Source organism: Peromyscus californicus, unplaced genomic scaffold, assembly GCF_007827085.1.
Source record: "Peromyscus californicus insignis strain IS unplaced genomic scaffold, ASM782708v3 Scaffold_21__1_contigs__length_65335640, whole genome shotgun sequence".
In the NCBI taxonomy this organism is placed as follows: domain Eukaryota; kingdom Metazoa; phylum Chordata; class Mammalia; order Rodentia; family Cricetidae; genus Peromyscus; species Peromyscus californicus.
The window spans coordinates 35,759,992-35,782,141 of NW_026294514.1; the positions used below are offsets into that span (position 1 = coordinate 35,759,992).

At 40.5% G+C, this 22,150-nt stretch overlaps 1 protein-coding gene across 2 annotated transcripts in view; it reads left to right on the top strand.

Annotated features, from left to right (window-relative positions):
* The first annotated feature begins 501 nt into the window (after window positions 1-501).
* Daw1 (dynein assembly factor with WD repeats 1) overlaps window positions 502-22,150 on the top strand; it is a 43,625-nt gene continuing 21,976 nt past the window's right edge. Inside the window, exons 1-5 of one of the 2 annotated variants that reach the window (XM_052750070.1) lie at window positions 502-644; window positions 12,309-12,381; window positions 15,962-16,106; window positions 17,941-17,999; window positions 19,152-19,274. In XM_052750070.1, coding sequence (XP_052606030.1) covers window positions 605-644; window positions 12,309-12,381; window positions 15,962-16,106; window positions 17,941-17,999; window positions 19,152-19,274 — 440 coding nt within the window. In that variant the 5' untranslated portion in view covers window positions 502-604. The remainder of the gene's footprint in view (window positions 645-12,308; window positions 12,382-15,961; window positions 16,107-17,940; window positions 18,000-19,151; window positions 19,275-22,150) is intronic. The other variant, XM_052750071.1, reaches the window with a different exon arrangement.

The window sequence follows — 22,150 nt, forward strand, 5'->3', positions numbered from 1 at the left end:
TGTATATCTGTTTGACAGATGGGTGACACTTCCAGCTGAAGGTGTGTGTTGCTCGTGTCTACCAGGCTTGCTTGAATTTATCAGCAAAACGCCTTCCTTCAACTTTCTTTCCAATCTTCCGAGCAAGTAGTCTTGGTTGGTCTGTCTTTTTAAAATCTTACAAGATTGTTATATTTAGTTTTTTTAACAAAGAAAGGAAAGAGAACGCATCGGTTTAGAGGCAGGCAATAGAATACTAATCCAAAAGTTTCTTAAAACTGCATAACTTTATTTGCTCTTTACTGGGAGCTGTATGAACATTTTCTTTTCCACAATAGCAATTATTTTTCTTTCACCCTAAAAGGAGCTAAAATAAACGAGTCTATTCAGGAAAAGAGTTGAAGGATGAATTCTTTCCCATGGGGTAGACTAGCGCCACCCCCGGGAACACTGGCTTCTCTCAAACAGCCCGCCGCCGCCAGCTGAGCATTCCAAGCTCGGGACAAGCCCCGGCGGGGTTCTCCCAAAGCCCTGCAAAAAAATACTTGCGCATGCGCCTCAGCGACCCACTACTGTTTGTCCGTTTCCATGGCTACGAAGCCCATCAGCGTGGACGAGTAAGAAAATGAAGCTCAAGAGCCTCTTGCTTCGGTATTACCCACCAGGTACGGAGTTTCCACGTTTGGATTCCCAGACTGGGACGGTCTGGGACGGAGAAGGGGGCGGGAACTTGGGGAGGGGCATCGAGGTCCTGTTGGTGCGATGGAGTGGGACAGGAAGCAGAGCTCTCCCGTTTGGGCCTCCAACCCTTTCACACGCTGACCGCTGTTCCTCAGAATCCTTTAAGTGACTCTCCGAGGAAGTCTTTAAACTTTTAAAAAGCTTTCTAGTAACTCACGAGTCTGAGTAGGGTGAGGCTGGAGGGGTAGAGAATAGTGACGTCCTGGGATAGCGTTTTCTGGAGCATAAGAGGTGAATTTCTGCTATTTTAAACTCTTAATGACCAAGTCTAAGTGAAGGAAGCATGAAAAGGAAAAAAAATGCACACTCAACCGAGCATGTTACCTTTGTTACGCACTCCAGTCTGCTGCATCAAGAAATCGCGTTATGAACCTACAATTTACATGCTTTGTGCACTTGGCCGTACGAGTTTGAAGGTCAGAGTCCTTGATTCTGACGTGGTGATTATGAAGTAAGCTCACGAAATGCTGCTGTTTTAGAGTAGGCTATTCTTTTCTGGTGATCACATGTTACAGATTGGGTGGTGGGGGGAACATGGTCACCATCAGGGAGTAAATGAAATACAACTTGTTGTGGGACAAAATAGGAGGAAGAGAGGGGCGTGGTGGCGCACACCTTTAATCCCAGCCCTAGGGAGGCAGAGGCAGGCGGATCTCTGAGTTCTAGGCTAGCCTGGGCTACAAAGTGAGTTCTAGGACAGCTACAGCTGTTACACAGGAAAACTCTGTCTTGATAACCAAACCAATCAACCAAACAAGCAAACAAAAAACCAAACCAAACCAAAACAACAACAACAAATCAGGAGGAAAACTCCCAGCTTCTTACTAGGAACTCAAATTAAAAATAAGAAAGGGTCAGGGAGAAGCCTCAATGGGTAAAAATACTTGTGGCCAAGCCTGATAATCCGAGTTCAGTCTAATGTGGCCGGCCGAAGGGGGAACTGCTTTCCCAAAGTTACCCTGTGACCTCCGCATATGCACTGTGGAATATATGCACGTTTTCACATGCTCACATGCACACATGTAGCATAAATAATGAGTGCAGTTGAAATAGCAAATAAAATCAAATATGTAAAAGAAAGTCCTCAACACTTGGCTCCGAATAACTGCTAAACACACGTGCTGAGTGGCACATTTGAGTAAAGAAACTGCAAAAATTTCAGAGGAGACCTAATTCACTTTGTAGCAGTTTAACCAAGAAAGTTTTATGGATGTGGACTAGAAGAATTTCAGGACAGAGGTCTCATTTTCCTCAGCAATGCAGCCAACATTTCAGTTCATAATTCTAACCAAAATATCGAATAGACATGGGTATCATTATTCCTTTCTTCGAGGGCATCCTGATTTTGCTGTTTGTCCAATGTCAGCAGATATCTTCAACTGTCTCTTTTTTTTCTTGCCCAGTTTTCTTCCTGCAGAAGCAACATGTCCATCCTGTATTTCCCCCTTACCACCACTCACTGCCTCTTTCTGCTTGCTCTTTTCCATCTATCAACAAATTCTATCACCACTACTTCTAAAATATTTCATGAATCCACCAGTTCGCCCCTCTTTACATCACACAGTTTTCTTGGCTCAGCATCCATTCCATCTGCCAGTATAGCCCGACTCTTGATTCAAGCATCTGCCATCTCTTGTTGGGAAACTTCAATGTCTTGGTTTTCACTCTCATTTACTGTGTGCCTGTAGAATCTGAACCAAACGTCTCCAGTAGTCTCCCATTATGCTCCTGTTAGGCTTAGAATAAAATATGCAGTCTGAAAGAATTGGCTCAACCTGCTCTGTTGATTTTAGAACTTTACTCTCTACCCTCTCTATACTTTAGACCTCTGAACTAGTCTTCCAAAACTTAAAAGAAGGCTTGTGCTGTGAAATAATGCTTTTGTACACTGGTTTAATAAAACACTGATTGGCCAGTAGCCGGGCAGGAAGTGTAGGTGGGATAAGCAGACGAGGAGAATGCTGGGAAGGGGAAGGCTGAGTGAGGAGATGCCAGTCTGCCGTCCAAGGATCAGCATGTAATGGCATACAGTTAAAGCCACGGAACATGTGGTGACATATAGATGAACAGAAATGGGGTGAGTTTAAGTGTAAGAGCTAGTCAGTGGTAAGCTTGAAGTAATGGCCAAGCAGTTATAATAATGTAAGCTTCTGAGTGATCATTTTACAAGTGGGCTGTGGGACTGCAGGGGCTTGGCAGGACCGAAGAAAACTTCCAGCTACAGGCCTGTCACTCGATGTCCCCTCCCTGGACAAAGTTTCCCCTAGACCTCACAATGGCTAGGCTCTTTACTTTGTTTCAGTTAATGTCACTGACCCAGAGAAGCCTTCCTTTTCCATGTCAAAAGTACCTTTTACTGACTTACTCTACAGCATTTTGTATTTTTGTTGTGTTTATCACCAGATGGCACAGATGCTGGCTGGTTGACACAAACTAGAGTCATCTGGAAAGAGGGAGCTTCAATTGAGCAATCGCCTCCACCACATTGGCCTATAAGCAAGTCCACGAGGCTTTTTCTTCACGATTGATGTAGGAGAGCCCATGTCATTATGGGTGATGCTGACCCTGGGCTGGTGGTCCTGGGTTGTGTAAGAAAGCAGGCTGAGCAAGCCATGGGGAGTAAGCCAATAGGAACTGTTCCTCCATGGTTCTTCCTCTGTTCCTGCTTGAGTTCCTGCCCTGACTTCTTTCATTGATAGACTGTAGTAGGTATGTGTAGGCCAAATAAATCCTCTTCCCTTCGAGAGTTGCCTCTGGTCATGGTGTTTTCACACCGACAGCAATCAAACTAGAACAGAGTCTGGTAAATGTTGTCCCACTTGATCCCTTTGCTGTGGAGCTCGGGTTAGGGATGTGGGCTGTGAGGCCTCAATAGCCAATTATCAGCATATTAGACATTTTCTGTGGGGCAAGTGGATTGGGTCTGTCAAGCTGTCAGTCACTAGCACCTACCTCCCACTTCTGCTGGCTTTCCAGTTGCTAGCATGGTTGCCCTGTCCCTTCAGTGTAAGCCTACTTTGAGTCACATGCCCTCCAACCTGCCTCTTTTCTCTCTTTAGCTCATTTCCTGTTTTCACAGTTATCACAGTTACCTGACTCCTGTCTTTTTTTCAGGATCCTCCCTGACCTCCGTGAATCTGAATCCACTAGCTATGTCACAGCCTTTAGCAGACAGCAGCACTGGACTCGCGTGGTTACTCTGTCTGGCTTCTCAGATGAATACTCTGCCACTCTCGTGTCTCACTTCTCCTTCATCTGCCCTGTTGGCCCTCTGCTCTCTTAGTTTGGAATGCCCCAGACTTCTGACCTCGAACTTCTCTCATCTATTTGCACTCATTTGCTGGGCGACTTCAACTGTCCTCAAGGCTGAGAAACCACCCTGAGTAGTCCAGCACAACCTAACTGCCTGACATCTTCATAGGTACATCCAATGTGCACCTCAACATGGGATAAGTTTCCCATGGTCTTTCCTACCTCAGCTGTACCTTTGGTTCTCAACTAGTTCATGACAAAGATTTTGTGTCATTCTTATTTCTCACTTTATATCTTGTTGAATGAGTAATTCTGTCAGTTCACACTTCCTTTCCCCATCCATTCAGCCACTAATCCATCCGTCTCTGTTTACCCATCCATCCATCTATCTGTCATCTATCTGATAAAACATTATACCAGTATCACCAGACATCAGAAACCCCATTCCACCTTCATTTCATGATATCAACTTTCTCTGTTACTATAGCTTCTACATTTCACGATATCAATTCTCTCTGTTACTATAGCTTCTACCTTGCCCCATGTCAACAGAGCAACCTGCTGACTCTGTTGAAGTGTCCATCTGAAGCAGTCACTCTGGGACTCAAGCTCCCCACACACTTTGGTTCATTTTTAATCTCAAAGTCAAAAGGTCATGCTGTCCAACCTTCCGTAGGACCTCTTCCTTCTGCCTCTCTGACCCTGATATTTTTTGAGTCTTTCTTAGCATCACCACCATTTTCTGTGTGCTTTGGACCAGCTGGATGTGGTCCTATGTAGAATCCCTGAGGCTGATACTAGTTCTTCCTGGAATAGTTTTTCTGTGGTTGTTTGCATAATAGGTGTTCCCAAACATTTAGCACTTTCCTCAAAGGTGTATCAAGTGAGGTCTAGATGGTTTCTCTTTCTAAGAGTCCCATCTTTTCGAGGTAATTCCCAGACCCCTTTCCTAATTTCATCTCCCACGCTACCTCAGGGCTATGTCAATCCAACACACTATCTCATTACTAATATATATATATATATATATATATATTTGCTTAACTTTCCTCACAAGGTAAGAGTTCTATGAGGGGTTTTGCCTGCTTTGTTTATCTTCTATTTTCAGCAGGTATGTAGAGCTTGGTGCATAAAATATCCACTCACATGTGTTGAATAAACAAGCTTGATGAGATGATATGCAAGGATGATGCTGGAATTTCAGCTGAAACAAGAATAGATCAGAGAAATCTGATCTCTGCTTGATCCAGCTCTGACAGCCAATATTCTAACAGGAGTCTCAGACTTCAGGCAGGCTGCACACTCTGGCTTGCCACTCTTGACTTGATGATTATTTTTATAGTGAGGCCATACTACTTAGCAAATTAGATATTTGATTTCTAAATTCCAATTCTTGGGGTGCTATTATATATGCAAGTTTCCCAGACATTACTGAATAGCAAGTGGGTGTCTTTACTAATATTTTCATATGGGAAAAAATGCTTGACATGGAATGTTTCCTATACTCCCTTTATGAAGTCTAAATGGAGAACAATTTTGTTTTGCCTTCTAAGGTTCTCATTTCAATCCTCCCACTTACAAGTCTGAAACATCCTTCTGTTAGCATCTACTAAATCAACCTTGTCCCTACTTCAATACCTGGTGACTAAATGCACAGAGCAGGATGTGGCTGACCCAACATAGACCATTTACTCTCAATGTTGGTCATGTTTATTAGTTCATTAACCAAAAGGTGTTGGCTTTTTGAAGTGTGGGTGTTGATGAGCTTTGCCACCAATGCAGTTATGACAGCCTTTGTCCCATTTTTGTTTTGTGTTCAGTTCCTTGCTCTTTGGTTAGGAATTAAATAAGCATCAATTAAACTGATTAAGATTCCCATCACTTCAAAAGTTTCGCTGTTCTGAGTAAAGAATACCATTATTTCTTAACACATTGCCAGAGTATGAGGGGAGAGGCTTCTTTCCATAATGTTTTCAGAATTAGGCTTATGTATAGTAACTGATGACCAACAGAAGGTGAAGAATGTTGAGAGGTGGAGACAAATCCCTGAGAAGATGTGGACACCATCAGCACCTTTGTCTGATCGCTTGTATTCTCTGTAGCTCATGCCACAGCCTTCAGCTCCTGTTGCAGCCCAGGAGTTGTGGACAGGGTGGGCACACTGCCTTGACATTTTGTCATGGCGATGCAGCCAAATGTGCATGTTTTAGATTTTGTACTTTACTTTCTAGACCTTGCTGTTCAACAACTTAATTGATTTTTAGTAGTCAGCCTCAGGGCTTTGAACATCACTCATTTTGATAAAAAGAAGATAAGTAAGCAGTGAATAGAAAAAGAGCTGACCAGGCTTTGGATTAAAGTTCATTTGCTAATTTTGAAAATGCATTTTCTTAGGATATTAGATTGTATAATGTGGGTTGTCAACTTCTGTTTTTTCGAGTCTTTAAAACATAGATGATCTTATTCCATATCCATCCCTTATAGCAGTGGTTCTCAACTTTCCTAATCCTATGACCCTTTAATACAGATCCCCAACCATACAATTATTTTTGCTGTTACTTCATAATTGTAATTTTGTTACTGTTATGAATCATAATGTAAATATCTGATATGCAGGATATCCAATATGCAACCCCTGTGGAAAAGTTTGAACTCCAAAGGGGTCACGACCCACAGGTTGATAATGTTTACCTTATAGCACTTACTAGAAAACATTTTTGAGTGCTGGATTTCCTCAATAACAGTACACAACAAGTCCATTTATATATAATATAAAATCCTGTAGTCACAGAAAAGGAAAAACATTTTAATGATAACACTGCCTCACATTTAGGTAGGCTTTATATAGTTTAAAATGCTGTACCTTATTTGGGTCAGTTAATCTGGTGGGGGCCTCATTCCTTAAGAGTTTATATTCTAACAATGATAACTCCTATCATTTCTCTTTTCTTATCTTCAATTTTAAAAGTTTTTTATACTTTTAAAAAAATTTATGGGAATATTTAATTAGGTATAAATCTTAAGAAAAAATTAAAGAACTAAGATTGCTTTCACTTTGCAGAGGATACAATGATCCTTTGATAAAGTCTCTTCATAGGGTTGTATGTGCTCCATTTTTCAGGCCGCTAGCACTCACAATCTTCATTAATCTAGGAAAATCATATTTTTTATTTTTCTCTTATTAATGAGACAGAGACTTTTTATTTTATTTTGTATATTTACTTATCATTGTCTATCCCCCTGCCCCCCTCCCCGCAAAAAATTAGCCACTCATGCCTTTTGTTCAGTTTTCTTCTTTAAAATCAGGTTTAGAGTTCTTCATACTGAACTTCCCGAGCTGAAATGTTTTCACTGGTCATAATTTGTTGCATTAACTCTTTACTGTGCAGGAGCTTAAAATTAACTGCAGAAGTCTCCTTCAGAAACTTCATTTTTAGCTGTTGAGTTTCACATACTTAAAAGACTGATTGCAGACACTGAAATAGAAATATGTTCTATTACTCAAACTGCTTCATATTTTATTACAAATATTATTTCTAATCAACTTGTAGTATGTTTTTGTATGTGTGTGGCAGATATCTATGCCATTTTTAAAATCCAACTGATTTTTACATCATTGCTTGTTAAATAACACATTGCTTGCCCCTTAATTCTATATGCTGCTCCTTTGACCTTACTCTGAAATGTCGATGTGTAGATAATTCTATCAGAGTGATTTATTTTGTATCAGAACTATCGTTCATGGTTCTGCATAGTAAAATATGAAAATTTTATGTACCAGTTTCATGTATTTATTTGACGTCTTTACAATATTGACTTTTGTCTTTCAAAATTGCATCTCTCCACTGTCACAGTTTTGGGGCTATTGTTTAATGGTTCAGAGACATCTTGTCTATTTCTCATTGATTTTATATTCAGGCATCCAGAAGCTTCCTTTGCAATTGTAAATGGGATCTTTCTATTAACTGCATCTTCAATTGTTAAAATATATGTGTATAATTTATCCAGTTCCAACCTTAGATCTTTAAATGGTTCCTTTAAACTCCCTTCAGTTTATTTCTAGATCATAGTGTATTTAACTATGTACTTAAAAGATTTTAAAAATGTGAAGGATTTAAATAAAAACTAGGGATGAGAAGTTGGGATGGTAGGGAAGCGAGGTGTGCCTCTGGGAGGAGTTGGAGAATGGTGGGAATATGTCAAAACATATTATATGACATTCTTAAAGGACTATAAAATGAAAAAAAAGATGTAATATCCACATTTTGCTGAAAATTTCAATGTGCCAAAGTTGTCTGTTTCTGTCCTAAATAAACAAGAATTTTCTTCAAAACTTTTTCTGGTTTTAAGTTTATTTTGCAACTATAGAACCTGAGTCTGACTCCAAATCTTTACTACAACTATCTCCTACAAAGACAAACTATGTCAAGACAAATTATGGCAAATAGTGCCTTAAGTCCAGTCATTCTCCTGTGCTAGAAGGTTCTGGGCAGTTCAATCAGTCATTAAAAGCATTCTGGATGCTTTTTCTATTCTAAGATAGTAAACTTCATTACTTAACAAATACTTGGGTGATCTGCAGAGTTTTGCCAAGTAAAGTGTCGCAAGACTGTATTGAGATGAATTCCTTCCAAGATTGCGACACCAAGAAGGGACCTTAGAGGAGGAGCAGGCCTAGGAGAAGAGCCTTGCTTGTTTAATGTGAGGGCAGATCACTGACATGTCTGGAACTCAAGAAGCCTATAGTGGGGAGCTATAATTAGTTTTTATAATGATAATTAATGGTTAGCATATTGATGGCAAAGCTATGAGCTCCAATGTAAGATAGTAGTTAGATAGATAGTTTTACCTAGATAGATAGATAGATAGATAGATAGATAGATAGATAGATAGATAGATAGATAGGTAGGTAGATAGATAGACAGACAGACAGACAGACAGACAGACAGATAGATAGATAGATAGATAGATAGATAGATAGATAGGCAGCTAGAGGGACATATAGATAGATAAAGTGAGAAGAGAACTTGGCCATATATTCAGGTTAAAAGAAACAAAGTCATTGGAGGAGAAAGAAGGAGCACATTCAGAAAAGCCTAAGGAAGATAAATTGGAGGTAGAAGGGAATGTGAACTCCAGAACTGGCTACCTCTGAAGGGTCATGGGTACAAAGGCAGGGAACACAATCTAAATAAGCAATCTGAGGACACATGTCCAACCACATATCATTTCATGTGTTTAGTGAGCATCATGGTGGTCCTTAAGAAAAATATCTGCAGTTGTGTGAGTTGTAGAATGAGGTGTTCCCTCCACCACTCAACTCCTACCCCTTGAAGATCATTTTCACTTGACAGATGGACAGAAAACTGACACTTTTCAGATTTGGGCCACTTGGGAGACAAGGTTTCAACTGAAAGCCGCAGGATTTCTTGCCAGTGATAAAATTTGAGCTTTCAAAGAAAACAAGAAGTTCAGAAAACTCGTACCCACCACATGATCATGATGGTTTGCCATCAGTAAGAGTTTTTTGATGACAGAATGGAGGTGCTGCGTGGTCACTGGAAGCTGCGTGATAGAGTCTGTGAATGCCAGAAGCTACACATGATTCAAAGAGAGTGTTTCTCAGTTATGCTTGGATAAAAATCCACGGAAAGTCTGGATTTTAGTATATCTGGATATCACAGAACTCACAGAAGTGGTTGTAGTTCTATACTACATCTGTCACTTGATAGTTGAAAGAACTTTTAATTGTTAAGTTTTAATATCCTATTAATGAAGAACCAGCATCGTTTGGAAAAGCTATTACTTGTTACATATGTGCATATGACTATTTTTCCCTTCTAATTCATCCAAAACAGCATATATATGGCAAGAGTTTCAATGCAGAAATGGGAATGAGGGAACAGCTGGCTTCAGTTAGGCTGGGTATTAAAGATGCATGTCAAACTACTGTGCCATTGTTCTGATGGTTTTCTTTGGGAAACACATGGCTGTTTTTTAAACAGTATACTGTTATGTTAGCATGTTATGAATCTGTTATAAAACCCCTTAGTAAATGCTTAAAAGTTCTCAGCTTCAACATGGCAACCATTACACAATGAAAGCATGTTTGTTGTCCCAAGATGTCTGAAAAGTTTCAGACACTCTTGTGGCCCACGCTTGAGTTTGGAGGTGTTGCGGCATCCAGAGGAAGTACAATGAGGCAGGCAGTGCGTGTGATTAGGATGTGATCAGTTCTTCGCTCTCGTCTCTTTTCTCTCTGCTGTGTGGGTTGAGTATATTTCATATATCAGTCTTCAGAGACACACATCATGCCTCTAGTCATCTTTAGGATGGAGCCAATCCACTAAGATAGCTTCTGCAAGTTATTGCTCTTTCCATTTTTTTTTAAACTTTCATTTGATTCTGTTTATTGCCAGAGATTTTTTTTCCATTCTTAAAAAATATTGCAAGTGGATTTGTGGTTGTTGAAGTATTAAAACATGTATTTTTATTAATTCTTTGAAGATTTCATGCATGTGTATAATGCATTTTAACAATATTCTTTTTCCCCTCCTCCTCCAACTGCTCTTAGATCAACCCACTCCTCAACATCATGTCTGTTCATACACTCCTGAGTGTGGGGCTATCCCCTGGGACGTGGTTTACCTACCAGGGACCACACTGTTAAATAAGACTGACTCTCCCTCTCCAACGTTCATCAGCTCCTCAGCTAGGGATAGGGACTTGTGAGCTCATTTTCCCTCTCAGTGCTAGAATGCTGCCTGGTTCCACCTTGTATAGGTCTTATGCCAGCAAATAAGCTGCCGTGAGTCTGTTGAAACATTTATTATTGTTAAGACTTTATTTTTATTTTTAATTATGTGTATGTGTCTGTATGTGAGCATATGCATGTGAGTTCCAGATGTCTGTGGAGTCTGATTCCTCTGAAGCTGGAGTTACAGGTAGTTGGAGGTGCTGGGAACAGAACTGGGCTCCTCTGCAAAAACAGTATGCATGCTTAACTGCCGATCCATCTTTCCAGCCCATGCTGAGACACTTTTTATTGATACTTTCGTTAATGTGTATACCAGGTTATTAAAAAGTCTCATTCATCTCAGCATTGGTGTTTGTTATTGGTCTTTGCTGGTTATCAGTATGAGGGGTGTGTGTGTGTGTGTGTGTGTTTTTTATGGATATTGGCGTTTGTTGATGTTGACTGTCTCTTCCTGGTTTTAGCACCATGAGGTTATTGTTAAGATTCTTTCTAGAGCGTTTGCTTGTTACATTTAATAAACAGGTGTGGTCCCTTTCTGTGGGCTTTAGTGCCAACGACAGTTTGCTTTCCTGATCCCCAAGAATATTACTGTGCTCTGCTTTGTGTTTCTGGTCTTCTGTGACTTCAGTGAGGGGCATGAAAGTACTTCTCTGCAGGTTGTGAGTGACCTCCTGGGTCACCCCACCCGACTGGTGATGTCCTTGGCTGGAGGACAAGGAGACACGAGGCGTCTCTAGCATTGCTTCAGGGTGCAGTTGTGGACAGGTTTGGCACACCAGGACTTTACTGTTTCTCCTTTTAGGATGGGTGGGATGGGCTGTCCTCCAGTGATCAGCCTTGGAGAAAAGCGCAGGAGGTCCTAGCTGCTGCTATGTCCCTCTTCCACCAGCACGAGGCATGTTGTGGGGCACGGGCTAAGGACGTCCGGAACTCTACTGTGCTGCTTCTACCTGCCAGGGCCAAGTACACCTAGGTGTTAGGACAAGGATAGCTCAGGGTTTCCACTGTGGCTGTTCTGTGGCCTGGTCACATTTCATCTACCCTCACGAAGCTGAGCATGAACAGGAAATGGGGTGTGGCTATAACCTCCCCTGCTCCACAGTGACCCACTTCCGCCAAGGAGGCTTTACCTCCTAAAGGTTCCATGACCTTTCTAAAAAGCACCACTGGCTGTGGATCTGTAAGCTGATGGGGGTGAGTTCATATTCAAACGACAGTACCCCGCAAGATTGTGGACCAGATTTCAGATCTAAGGCATCCTAGCACTTGGGAGGCAGATACTGGCAAACCCCAGATGCTCACTGGCAAGCTAGCCTAGCCAAACTGATGAGCTTGAGAGAGTGGAGAATGGTAGATGAATATGCATGACATTGACCTCTGGCTTCTACACATGTGCTCACAGCAGTATGTGCACATCCTCTTTAGCCACATGAACTTGTGCATATGCCACACACAAACACAGACATAAAACAATTAAAAATCTGAAAAGTAATAGTTTTTAAAAAAAAGAACTCACAGTGCATAAACCTTTTCCTCGCCTTTCTTAAGTACTCTGTATCACGCTTGTGTTTTCTTACAGGAATTATGCTGGAATACGAAAAAGGTGGAGAATTAAAGACCAAATCCATAGATTTGCTTGAGCTCAGTCCAAGGTAAGTTAGCCATGTAATGTAGCATGTACTTCATATCAGAACCTTTTAGACGAACACCTCAATGAGGATGTGCGCATGGCTGGGCTGAGTAACTAGTATTAGAGACATTAAGGCCATGTAGCTGGAAGTTTCTCCGGTCCTGCCTGGGCCCTGATGAATCTCTCCTACTCGTGTCCCGCAGCTGCTTGGTCCAAATAAGCACACAGAGGATTATGTTACTTATAAACTGTATAGCCTAGTGGCTCAAGCTTCTTGCTAGCTCGCTCCTATAACTTAACCCATTTCTACTAATCTATAAGTTGCCATGTGGCCGTGGCTTACCGGTGTTTTCACATCTTGCTTCTCCTGGCAGTTCTGGTGTCTCTCTCCCCTCTGTCTTTCTGCTTCCTCTCTCTCTCTCTCTTCAATTTCCCACCTAGCTGTAGCCTGACTTGCCATAGGCCAAACGGCTTTATTTATCAACTAATCAGAACAACACATATTCACAGAGTACAGAAAGACATCCCACAGCACTTCCCCTTTTCTGTCTAATCAAAAAGAAGGTTTTAACTTTGACATAGTAAAATTACACATAACAAACAGTTATCAAGCAAGAATGACAGTTACAATATCTAGTCTATTTATATTTGGCATAATTAAAGAAAATATTTTTATCATCTATCCTATATTTGTGAGTCTAAGGTTTTATATCTAATTTAACTTTTATCATGACTAAGGAAAGCTATAATTATAACTATTTAGTCTTCATCTATATCAAAGACCCCAGAAGGATATAATATTACCTATGTAAACAGGAAGAACATTGTAAGCAACTTCCAAAAATTCTGAAAATGACAGAGACAGTTGCTTGCCTGGACAGTCATCCAAAGTTCCTCTGTAATGTTGGGGCATCCACCTTCAGCCAATAGGCCTGGAGTTTTTTAGTCACTTCTTCCTGTGTCCTGTAGAATATTTGGCAGTCTCCTCTGTGAAGCAGGAACCTGAAGAACCATTTCACCTTGCAAAATTCAGTGGTCACCTATCAACAAAGGTTATAGCTGGTCTTCCCAGGACTTGCACATTATCTCCAATTTTCTCAGGATCCCCATAAGACTACCAGCACCCCCATCAGCACAAAGTAGCCTAGAACACAAGCCCACATTCTCAAAAAATGGATTATGAATGTTTGTCTTTTTTTAAGGGGCTGGTTACAAATTGTTAGTGGTCATAGTCAATCTCTTTCTGAAAGAAAAAAAGAAGGATATGATATAGAAATAGAGGATATAGATATGATAGAATAAAAGGGTAGATTATTGAATCTACTTTAAAAGAGCAACAACTTGCTTAAAATATTTTATACTGTATGTATATTTCTACTCTTGTTTAAGGTATCATGTTTGTACAGCTGATTTGAAATTATAATGCATAATTAAGAAATACAGATTAATAATTAGTCATCTATGATAATCACACTTATAGTCATGTTAGTTAAGTTTTCTAGGTATACATAAATATATTTCAATTAGGTAGGTAATCTTCAAACACTTTAAAGACCTACAGAATGTGGCATTTAAAATGTTTTAAAAACTTAGACTTTCTGGACAGTGAGACATGTCTGCTCCTGGCAACACCAATTTACTTCAAAAAGGAAGATGGGCATCGAAGACATTCCATATAGAGTTTATATTCTTCTTGGCAAAAATAGCCATTTGGGCAAGAAACTGCTCTTGCCTGAACTGCTGATAGTATGTTGTGTAAATTGGACACACAGGACCTGTAAGAAAATGACCACTGAATTTGCCACAACAAGGTGAAATGGTCCTTTAGTTTCCTGCTTTGCAGAGAAGACTGCTAGACATTCTACATGATGCAGAGAGAAGCGACTGAGAGATTCCAAGCCTATAGGCTGAAGATGGATGCCCCAAAGTTGCAGAGGAACTTTGGGTGACTGTCCAGGCAGCCAGATATCCCTGTCATTCTAGATTTTTGGAAGTTGCGTACAATGCACTTCCTGTTTACTTAGGTAATCCCTGTCATTCTAGATTTTTGGAAGTTGCATACAATGCACTTCCTGTTTACTTAGGTAATATTATATCCTTCTGGGGTCTTTGATGTAGTTGAAGACTAGAGAGTTATAATTATAATTTTCCTTGCTTATTATAAAAGATAAATTAAATATGAGACTTAAACTCACAAATATAGGATAGATGATAGAATATTTTCTTTAATTTTGCCAAATACAAATAGACTAGACATTGTAAGTGTAATTCTTACTTGATAACTGTTCTATTATATATAATCTTACTATGTTAAAGTTAAAACCTTCCTTTTTGATTAGACAGAAAAGGGGAAGTGCTGTGGGATGTCTTTCTGTACTCTGTGAATATGTGTTGCTCTGATTGGTTGATAAGTAAAGCCATTTGGCCTATGGCAAGGCAGGTTATAGGTGGACCAGAAATTGAGGATAGACAGGAAGAGAAAGGAGAGGCAGGAGAGATGCTATCCTGCCATCCAGGGAGCAGCATGTAAAGGCATACAGGTAAAGCCACAGAACATGTGGTGGCATATAGATAGATAGAAATAGGCTGAGTTTAGTTATAAGAGTTAGCAAGAAAATTGAGCCATAGGCCATGGCCATGCAATTTATAATTGCTATAAGCCTCTGTGTGTTTACTTGGGTCTGAGTGGCTGCCAGACTGGGCAGGACAGAGGAAACCTTCCAGCTACAAGGCCCTCACTCTGCCATTTCTTTTCTTTTTCTGAGGAGGACTATTTTAAAATATGAACTGGTTAGTCTAGAACAGCTTTAGAAAATGATTTAAGACAGAGTGGCCAGCTTTCCCTATTTAGTGTCTTAGGTTGGCTTGGTAGAATTGTCACAGTCACCATACTAGTATTGATACATTATCATCAATCCAGGTCCAAACTGTACACAAACTCTCTGAGGTTTACCCCTTTTCCCTTCTGTGTTCCAGGACTCTAGCCAGGAGTCCATGGGTCATCTAGTCTTCCTGTCTCCCTAAGTTCTTCTTGGCTGTACTGGTTTCTTGGACTTTCTTTTTTGTTGGTAGCCTTAACACTTCTGAGGAGTACTGGTTATTGAGTTTAAAAGACACAATTGAGCCTGATGCTTCCTCAGTAAAGAAGTATTTCATAAGGCTGATGGACTGTCAGAGAGTGGGCAGAGGTTTAAGACCAGAGGTCTCCCACTGAAACCCCATGTGAGCCTGGAGGAATTCTCCACAGGTTAGAGTACCCAAGATTCACTGTGTAGGAAGCCCCATGCAAGTCTCCACTTGCACAAGCAGAGCCAGCATGTAACATGGAACAGTAATATACCATTCTAAGAAGTCATAAGCTTTGGTCTTGAACTTTTTTTCTACCAGAAAATAAGAGTCTTCTGGTTCTGCCTCCACCTCCCCAGAGGAGCACAGTGGTTACTTGCACTTGTACTGTGCATCTAACTTTTGGGAATTCAAACTTAGGTCTTCATGCTGGTGTAGTATGCACCTTTACCCACCCCTGCTCAAAATGATGGATTTCTTCATGTTGTGAGCATAGATGCACATTTGACATGCAAGTGCTTTGGGGTGAATTTCAGTACCGATGTCAACACCTTAGTAGAAGAAATCCAGAAAGTGGAGCCTCTGATCACGGTGTCTCGAACACAGCAAGTCAGACTCCTGGTCCAGCGGCTACAGGAGAAACTCAGGCAGCATTGTGACCACAACTTCTACCTGTTCAAGGTAAGTAGTGCTTAGGGACACCAGGACCATGGCTTCTACCTGATAAATTCATGCGTAGGGACACTAGGAAGGACAACTTGGGTGTGTTATTGATTTCTCTTACAAGTGATTTCTCTTACAAGTGAGATCTTTCCTTAAAACACATTTAGTTTCTTCCTTCCTTTCTTCCTTCCTTTCTTCCTTCCTTTCTTCCTTCCTTTCTTCCTTCCTTTCTTCCTTCCTTTCTTCCTTCCTTCCTTCCTCCCTCCCTCCCTATCTCCCTCCCTCCCTCCCTCTCTCTCTTTCTTTCTTTCTTTCTTTCTCTCTCTCTCTCTCTTTCTCTTTCCTTCTTCCCTCTCTCCCTTCCTCCCTTCCTTCCTTCCTTCCTTCCTTCCTTCCTTCCTTCCTTCTCTTCTTTCTTTCTTTTTTTTTTCAAGAAGTGGTTTCTCTGTGAAACAGTCCTGCCTGTCCTGGAACTCTCTCCATAGACCAGGCTAGTCTTGAACTCACGGAGATCCACCTGTCCCTGACTGCCGAGTGCAGGGATTAAAAGTGTGCACCACCACCACTCAACTGTTTTTTTTTTTTTTTCTAGTAAAGTACTTGCTTGTGGTTTTAGTATTCTGCCTGCATTTGGCCAAGATTAACCTACAAGCGGTATTTGTTGAAAGAATGAATGAAGTTCACAATGCTAACTTCTTGAGATGCTCAATAAGGATTTGCAGTAAATTTATTTCCCTTTTTAATTGAATTACTAAGATTATTTTCTAGTTACAGTACTTGAAGAAGTTGTATTTCATGACATATCAACATTTCCTATTTTCAGCCTCATCATGAACTAAACTACGAGCTAGTGAATTATTAACTAAATGTAGTATAAATATGCTTTTCTCTTTGTAAGTTTCTGACTAAATTAGAAATATAACAATTGTATCTGTGTAATTAAGAACAGCTTTTTAAATTAAATGAAAAAATTTGTTCTAAGATTGCTTCATGATACACTGACTTTATGTTTTGAAGTATTATTATTATAACAGACATTCTTTTTATTTTGTGTTCATTGGTTCTACCTGATATAAATGTCCAGGTTCTCCTTGGTTCTCCTCCATTCAAGTTCCCAGATAATAAGGCTTTGCATGCTTTGGTTTTTTTTCTACAGCAGGTGGCACTGTTTAATTACAAATATAAGCTGTGTAACTACCTTGCCCTTGTGAGTTCTCATGTAAGGGAACATACTTGATAGCCAAAAAAGGAAGCTATTAGTAGTTGTACTCTGGAAGCAGAAATATCTGAAGCTGACTCACCCTCGCTAACCCCTCAACTTATAAGTTATTCAATTACTGTATTTCGTCAATGAACATCCATTAAGCACCCACTAACTGATAGATAATGTAGGGATTTCAAGATAAATGAGGCATTCCAACTTGAAGATAGTTTTAGGATTAAAAAAAGAACAATGCGTTGTAAAATGTATTTGAAACACATTTAAGGTTTTTTCTTATGTACACTGTTCAACCATCCATAGGAAACCATATGTAGCATGTACACGACAATGTCACAAAAAAGTGCCATTTGGAATCTTCTTTGGTAGCCATAATTTATCTCAATAGTAAATTGGTATTGATGGGATGTAAAGAGTCAATTACTTTTCATAATTATCTATGGCTATTGAGAGTATAGTTTGTCTTTATCAGAGGCACATTGCTGTTTTATTACTAGTTTGGTTGACTACTGGATCTTGTCCATTTACCACATATGTTTAAGAATACATCGAATGTCACCATTTTTTGAAGTGCAAATGGATACATTTAATTTGGTGTGAGTCCACAATAAACGGTGTTTCCTTCTATTGAAGGTTCTCAGAGCACACATATTGCCGTTGACCAATGTGGCGCTCAACAAAGCAGGCTCCTGGTAAGGTCCCCTTGCTCTTTTTAACTTGTAGCAAGCAAAGGATGAACATTCCCGAGGGGTTCTCAAGTAGTTCAGTTAGTTACAGAATGAATGTGCCCATCTCCTGGATTTTCTGACCCTGATGACTACGGAGGAAAGCACTGTCCCCATGGCTGTAGCCCAGGTTCTCTATGTGTTTGTGTAATTTTGTGTGAGAGGTATCACCGAGAACTACAGCTGAGACCAAGAAGACTCACATCACTGGGCACCTGCATCTTTGCCTGGGCTGTAGGAGCTGCCAATCAGGGACAGCACTGTGGCTGATTGGCATGCATTCATTCATAGTGGGCCTTTCCTGTCTAGCTCTGTTTTTTTTTTTTTTTTTTTTTTTTTTTTGTTTTGTTTTGTTTTTCGACACAGGGTTTCTCTGTGTAGCTTTGCACCTTTCCTGGGACTCACTTGGTAGCCCAGGCTGGCCTCGAACTCACAGAGATCCTCCTGGCTCTGCCTCCTGAGTGCTGGGATTAAAGGTGTGCGCCACCACCGCCCGGCCTAGCTCTGTTTTGATGTATGATGCTTAGAATCACCAAGGCTGTGTTCAGAAAATTCTTTGATCAGCTTGAGACCTGAGGGTCTGGTTAGGAAAGATGAGATAAAAGGATCATTTTGTTACACAGACATGCAAATATGTCTTATCCGTCTGCTAAGATTGCTGTCATAAAGTAGCTCAGACTAAATGACTCTCAAACAGAAACACATTTTGATATTGTAGAATATAATGACAGGGGTGTGTAGAGTGTAGGGAAGAGAGGGCCAATGGTAATGTCAAAAGTTATGATCTGAACAACCGGGAGCATAGTCCTACTCACAATGAAGTATGTGCAGTTTCGCAAAAGTTGTATAAGCCATTATAGCACACACTTTAATTGTATAAGAGTATGTATTATAGGACTAGAGCTGGAAGGTTTACTTTTCTATTTAGTGATATTTTAAGTTAAAGGATTTGCAAACTGTTCTTTGTTTTGAATGTATGATTTCCAGTATTAAAAGTGTAAAGGGGTTAGTATCCAGTGGGGAGAAAACAAAAACAAAAACACAAAAAACCAGCAAGGTATCGATGAGTGCAATACCTGTCATTTTTACCATGCAATGTGCTCCCATTCCCTGTGCTAGCTTCATCACAGGAAGCTATGATCGGACATGCAAGGTGTGGGACACTGCATCTGGAGAGGAGCTGCACACGCTAGAGGGCCACAGGAACGTGGTTTATGCCATAGCCTTCAACAATCCTTACGGGTATGTTCATTCCATCCCCTCACTCCTTCGTCATTCCTGTATTCATCCTGCCACCTACTGCTTGACAAGGGAAGAAGACAGGATTAAGATTTATTGAGTTTCTGCCATGTTCCATGGAAGCCTTTCCAAGTCTCTTTTAATGTTTACTGCCTTTGGGATAGGTATCAGTTTTATAAAATGTTGGAAGCTGAAGTGCCCTTCCCAGGATCACGTGTAGAGGGTCAACTGAAGTTTGAAATTCCCGAGAAGTGGCTCTTATTGATGTACAGCACTGTGCTCATGGCTCTGGAGAGTGTGACATGCATCAACTGTATAACATGCTTTCTTTTACTTTTAAGTGAATATTCAGTCTTGTGGGGCAGAAAAAAAATATGTGTATAGTAATATGCTAAGAAACAGTGCCAAGAACAATGGTGCCCCCTTTCAGGCCAACCTCTGACCAGCTGACTCAGCACATTAAGAGCATTCTGTTTTCAACCATGTTTCTGATGCCCATGCCACTGTGGGTGTTTGTAGCCACAAAGCTACCTATCTGTCACTGTGTTTGACTCTACTGTGGTGAGTGTCTAGTCTTCTCAAGAGGTCATTGTATGTCCACAAACCTATGCTTTCAACCATACTTGTGGAAATTACTCTGGAATCTAATTGCACAAGTTATCAAAATAATCAAAAAAAAATTACCTAAACTAATGAGGTGCAAAGACAGAAAGAGAGTTTCTGTCTTCTATGAGAGCAGTAAGAGAAATGTTTGAGAAAGTTCTTCCCAATGAAGTTCTGAGTAAGAGCCAATGGAATTTGTCCTTCTTGTGTATTTAAATTCTTCAAATTTCTCATCCTATTTAAAATCTTAAAATGTATGTTCAATTTTTAAAATTTTATATATAAAAATTATATAGATAGATATAGATAAAGATATAGATATAGAAATAGGTATAGATATATAGATGTAGATATATAGATATAGATGTAGATATAGATAGATACACACACACCCAGATGCCAAAGTGCGTCTGTGGTGGCCAGAGGATATTTAATTTCTCTTCTTTTACCACATAGGGACCAAGAGATGAATCTCATCTCAGGTCGGGCAGCAGGTACCTTTACTCCCTGAACCATCTCTCAAGCTCCTTCTCATCCCATTTGAAAAAAAAAACAAAGTTGGGAATTGTGGGGATTCAGTCAGATTTCAGTAACCCAGGTGATCAATTTGCTGACCCTGAGCCAGTTAAGTGAATTCAGAGACCTTGGTTTTCCGTCATAAGGGTGCCACATGGGTGTATACATTTGAGTAAAATTTCAAAAATCGGACTTTTCTTTCACAGTGGATCCCTTACAATGACTTTTTCCATTAGTGAAAATGGTTTGAGGAATCTGATTTCTTTACGATCTCACCGTCACGACAAGAACAAAATAGTAAATGGTTAAAAGGCTAAGAGGAGGAAACCAAGGAGATGCCTCCTGGTTTGGGTGTCTTAAGGTGACTCACATAAAGCTGAACCCTGAAGGTGGAGGCCTGGTGACTATACCAGGGGGAGGGGCGGGTAGCAGCTTGGGCTTTCACATTGGCGATTCACCAGCAGCCCAGCGTGCCAGTCTGTCTCTGAAGGGACTGTTTCCCAAAGAGGAATGCAAGGCTGAGGTCAGCATGTGCTGTGAAGGCACACTTTACCCTGCTGGGCCAGACTGCTCACAGAGGCTTGTGAACACAGGAATGGAACAGTAAAAAGTGCTTTTGACAAAGATTGTTCTGGCAGACTGAAGGGTCAAAGGGACATGTGAGGAGGCAGGGGATCAGCCCTCACAATGCTTGGCGCCTTCTTTGACAGAGCTGCAGAGGGAGACAATGGAGTCTGCAAGACTGTTTGCACTTAGACTAGACATTTTTTTTTAATTTTTATTTTTAAATATTTTTATTTTATAATTAATTTAATTTTACATATCAGCCACAGATTCCCCTGTCCTTATAAAGGAAAATGTTTAATTGAGGTGGTGGCTTACGGTTTCACAAGTTCAGTTCATTTTCATCCTGGTGGGACATGGCAGCATGGAGGCAGACAACAGGAAGTGGTCTAAAACACTGGGTGGTATCTTGAGCATATGTGAGACTTCCAAGCCCACCTCCATAATGCCTCACTTCCTCAAACAAGACCACACCCCGCAAGGATACACCTCTAATAGTGGCACTTCCTTTGGTGGCCATTTTGTTTCAAATCACCACGTCACAGGAGGAGCTCTTTTGAGACTCTGGAGCTTGACCAGCCTAGAGTGTCAGGAAGCTTTTGGGCATTCTGTGGGTGTTCACCAGGATGAGCTACCCTGGAGCATCCACAGAAAGTCCTTGCTTCCTTTAGTCAAGAGCGATTGCAGGTACACTGAGCAGGTAGCCTGGGACCAGAGTAAAAAGGCAAGACATCGGTGTTGTCTGAACAAATGTAAGTTCCATGCCTGCCCTGGGCATTTATAACTTTCTTTAGTATATGTGACTTGGACCTTATGGCCCAGTCCTTACGCTTCTGAAAAAAATGAACCTTCAGCAAGATAATATGTAATGATAATGTAGGGACTGAGGATATAGTTCAGTGGTAGAACACTTGTCCAGCATAGGCAAGAGCCTGGGTTTGGAAAAGAAAAATGAAAACACCATAGAAACAAAAGAAAACAAGTATTTTAGATTCTTTTTTTTAAAGATTTTATTTATTTATTATTATACAATGTTCTGCCTGCATATATGCCTACATGCCAGAAGAGGACACCAGATCTCATTATAGATGGTTGTGAGCCTCCATGTGGTTGCTGGGAATTGAACTCAGGGCCTCTGGAAGAACAGCCAGTGATTTTTAACCACTGAATTATCTCTCCAGACACTTAGATTCAAT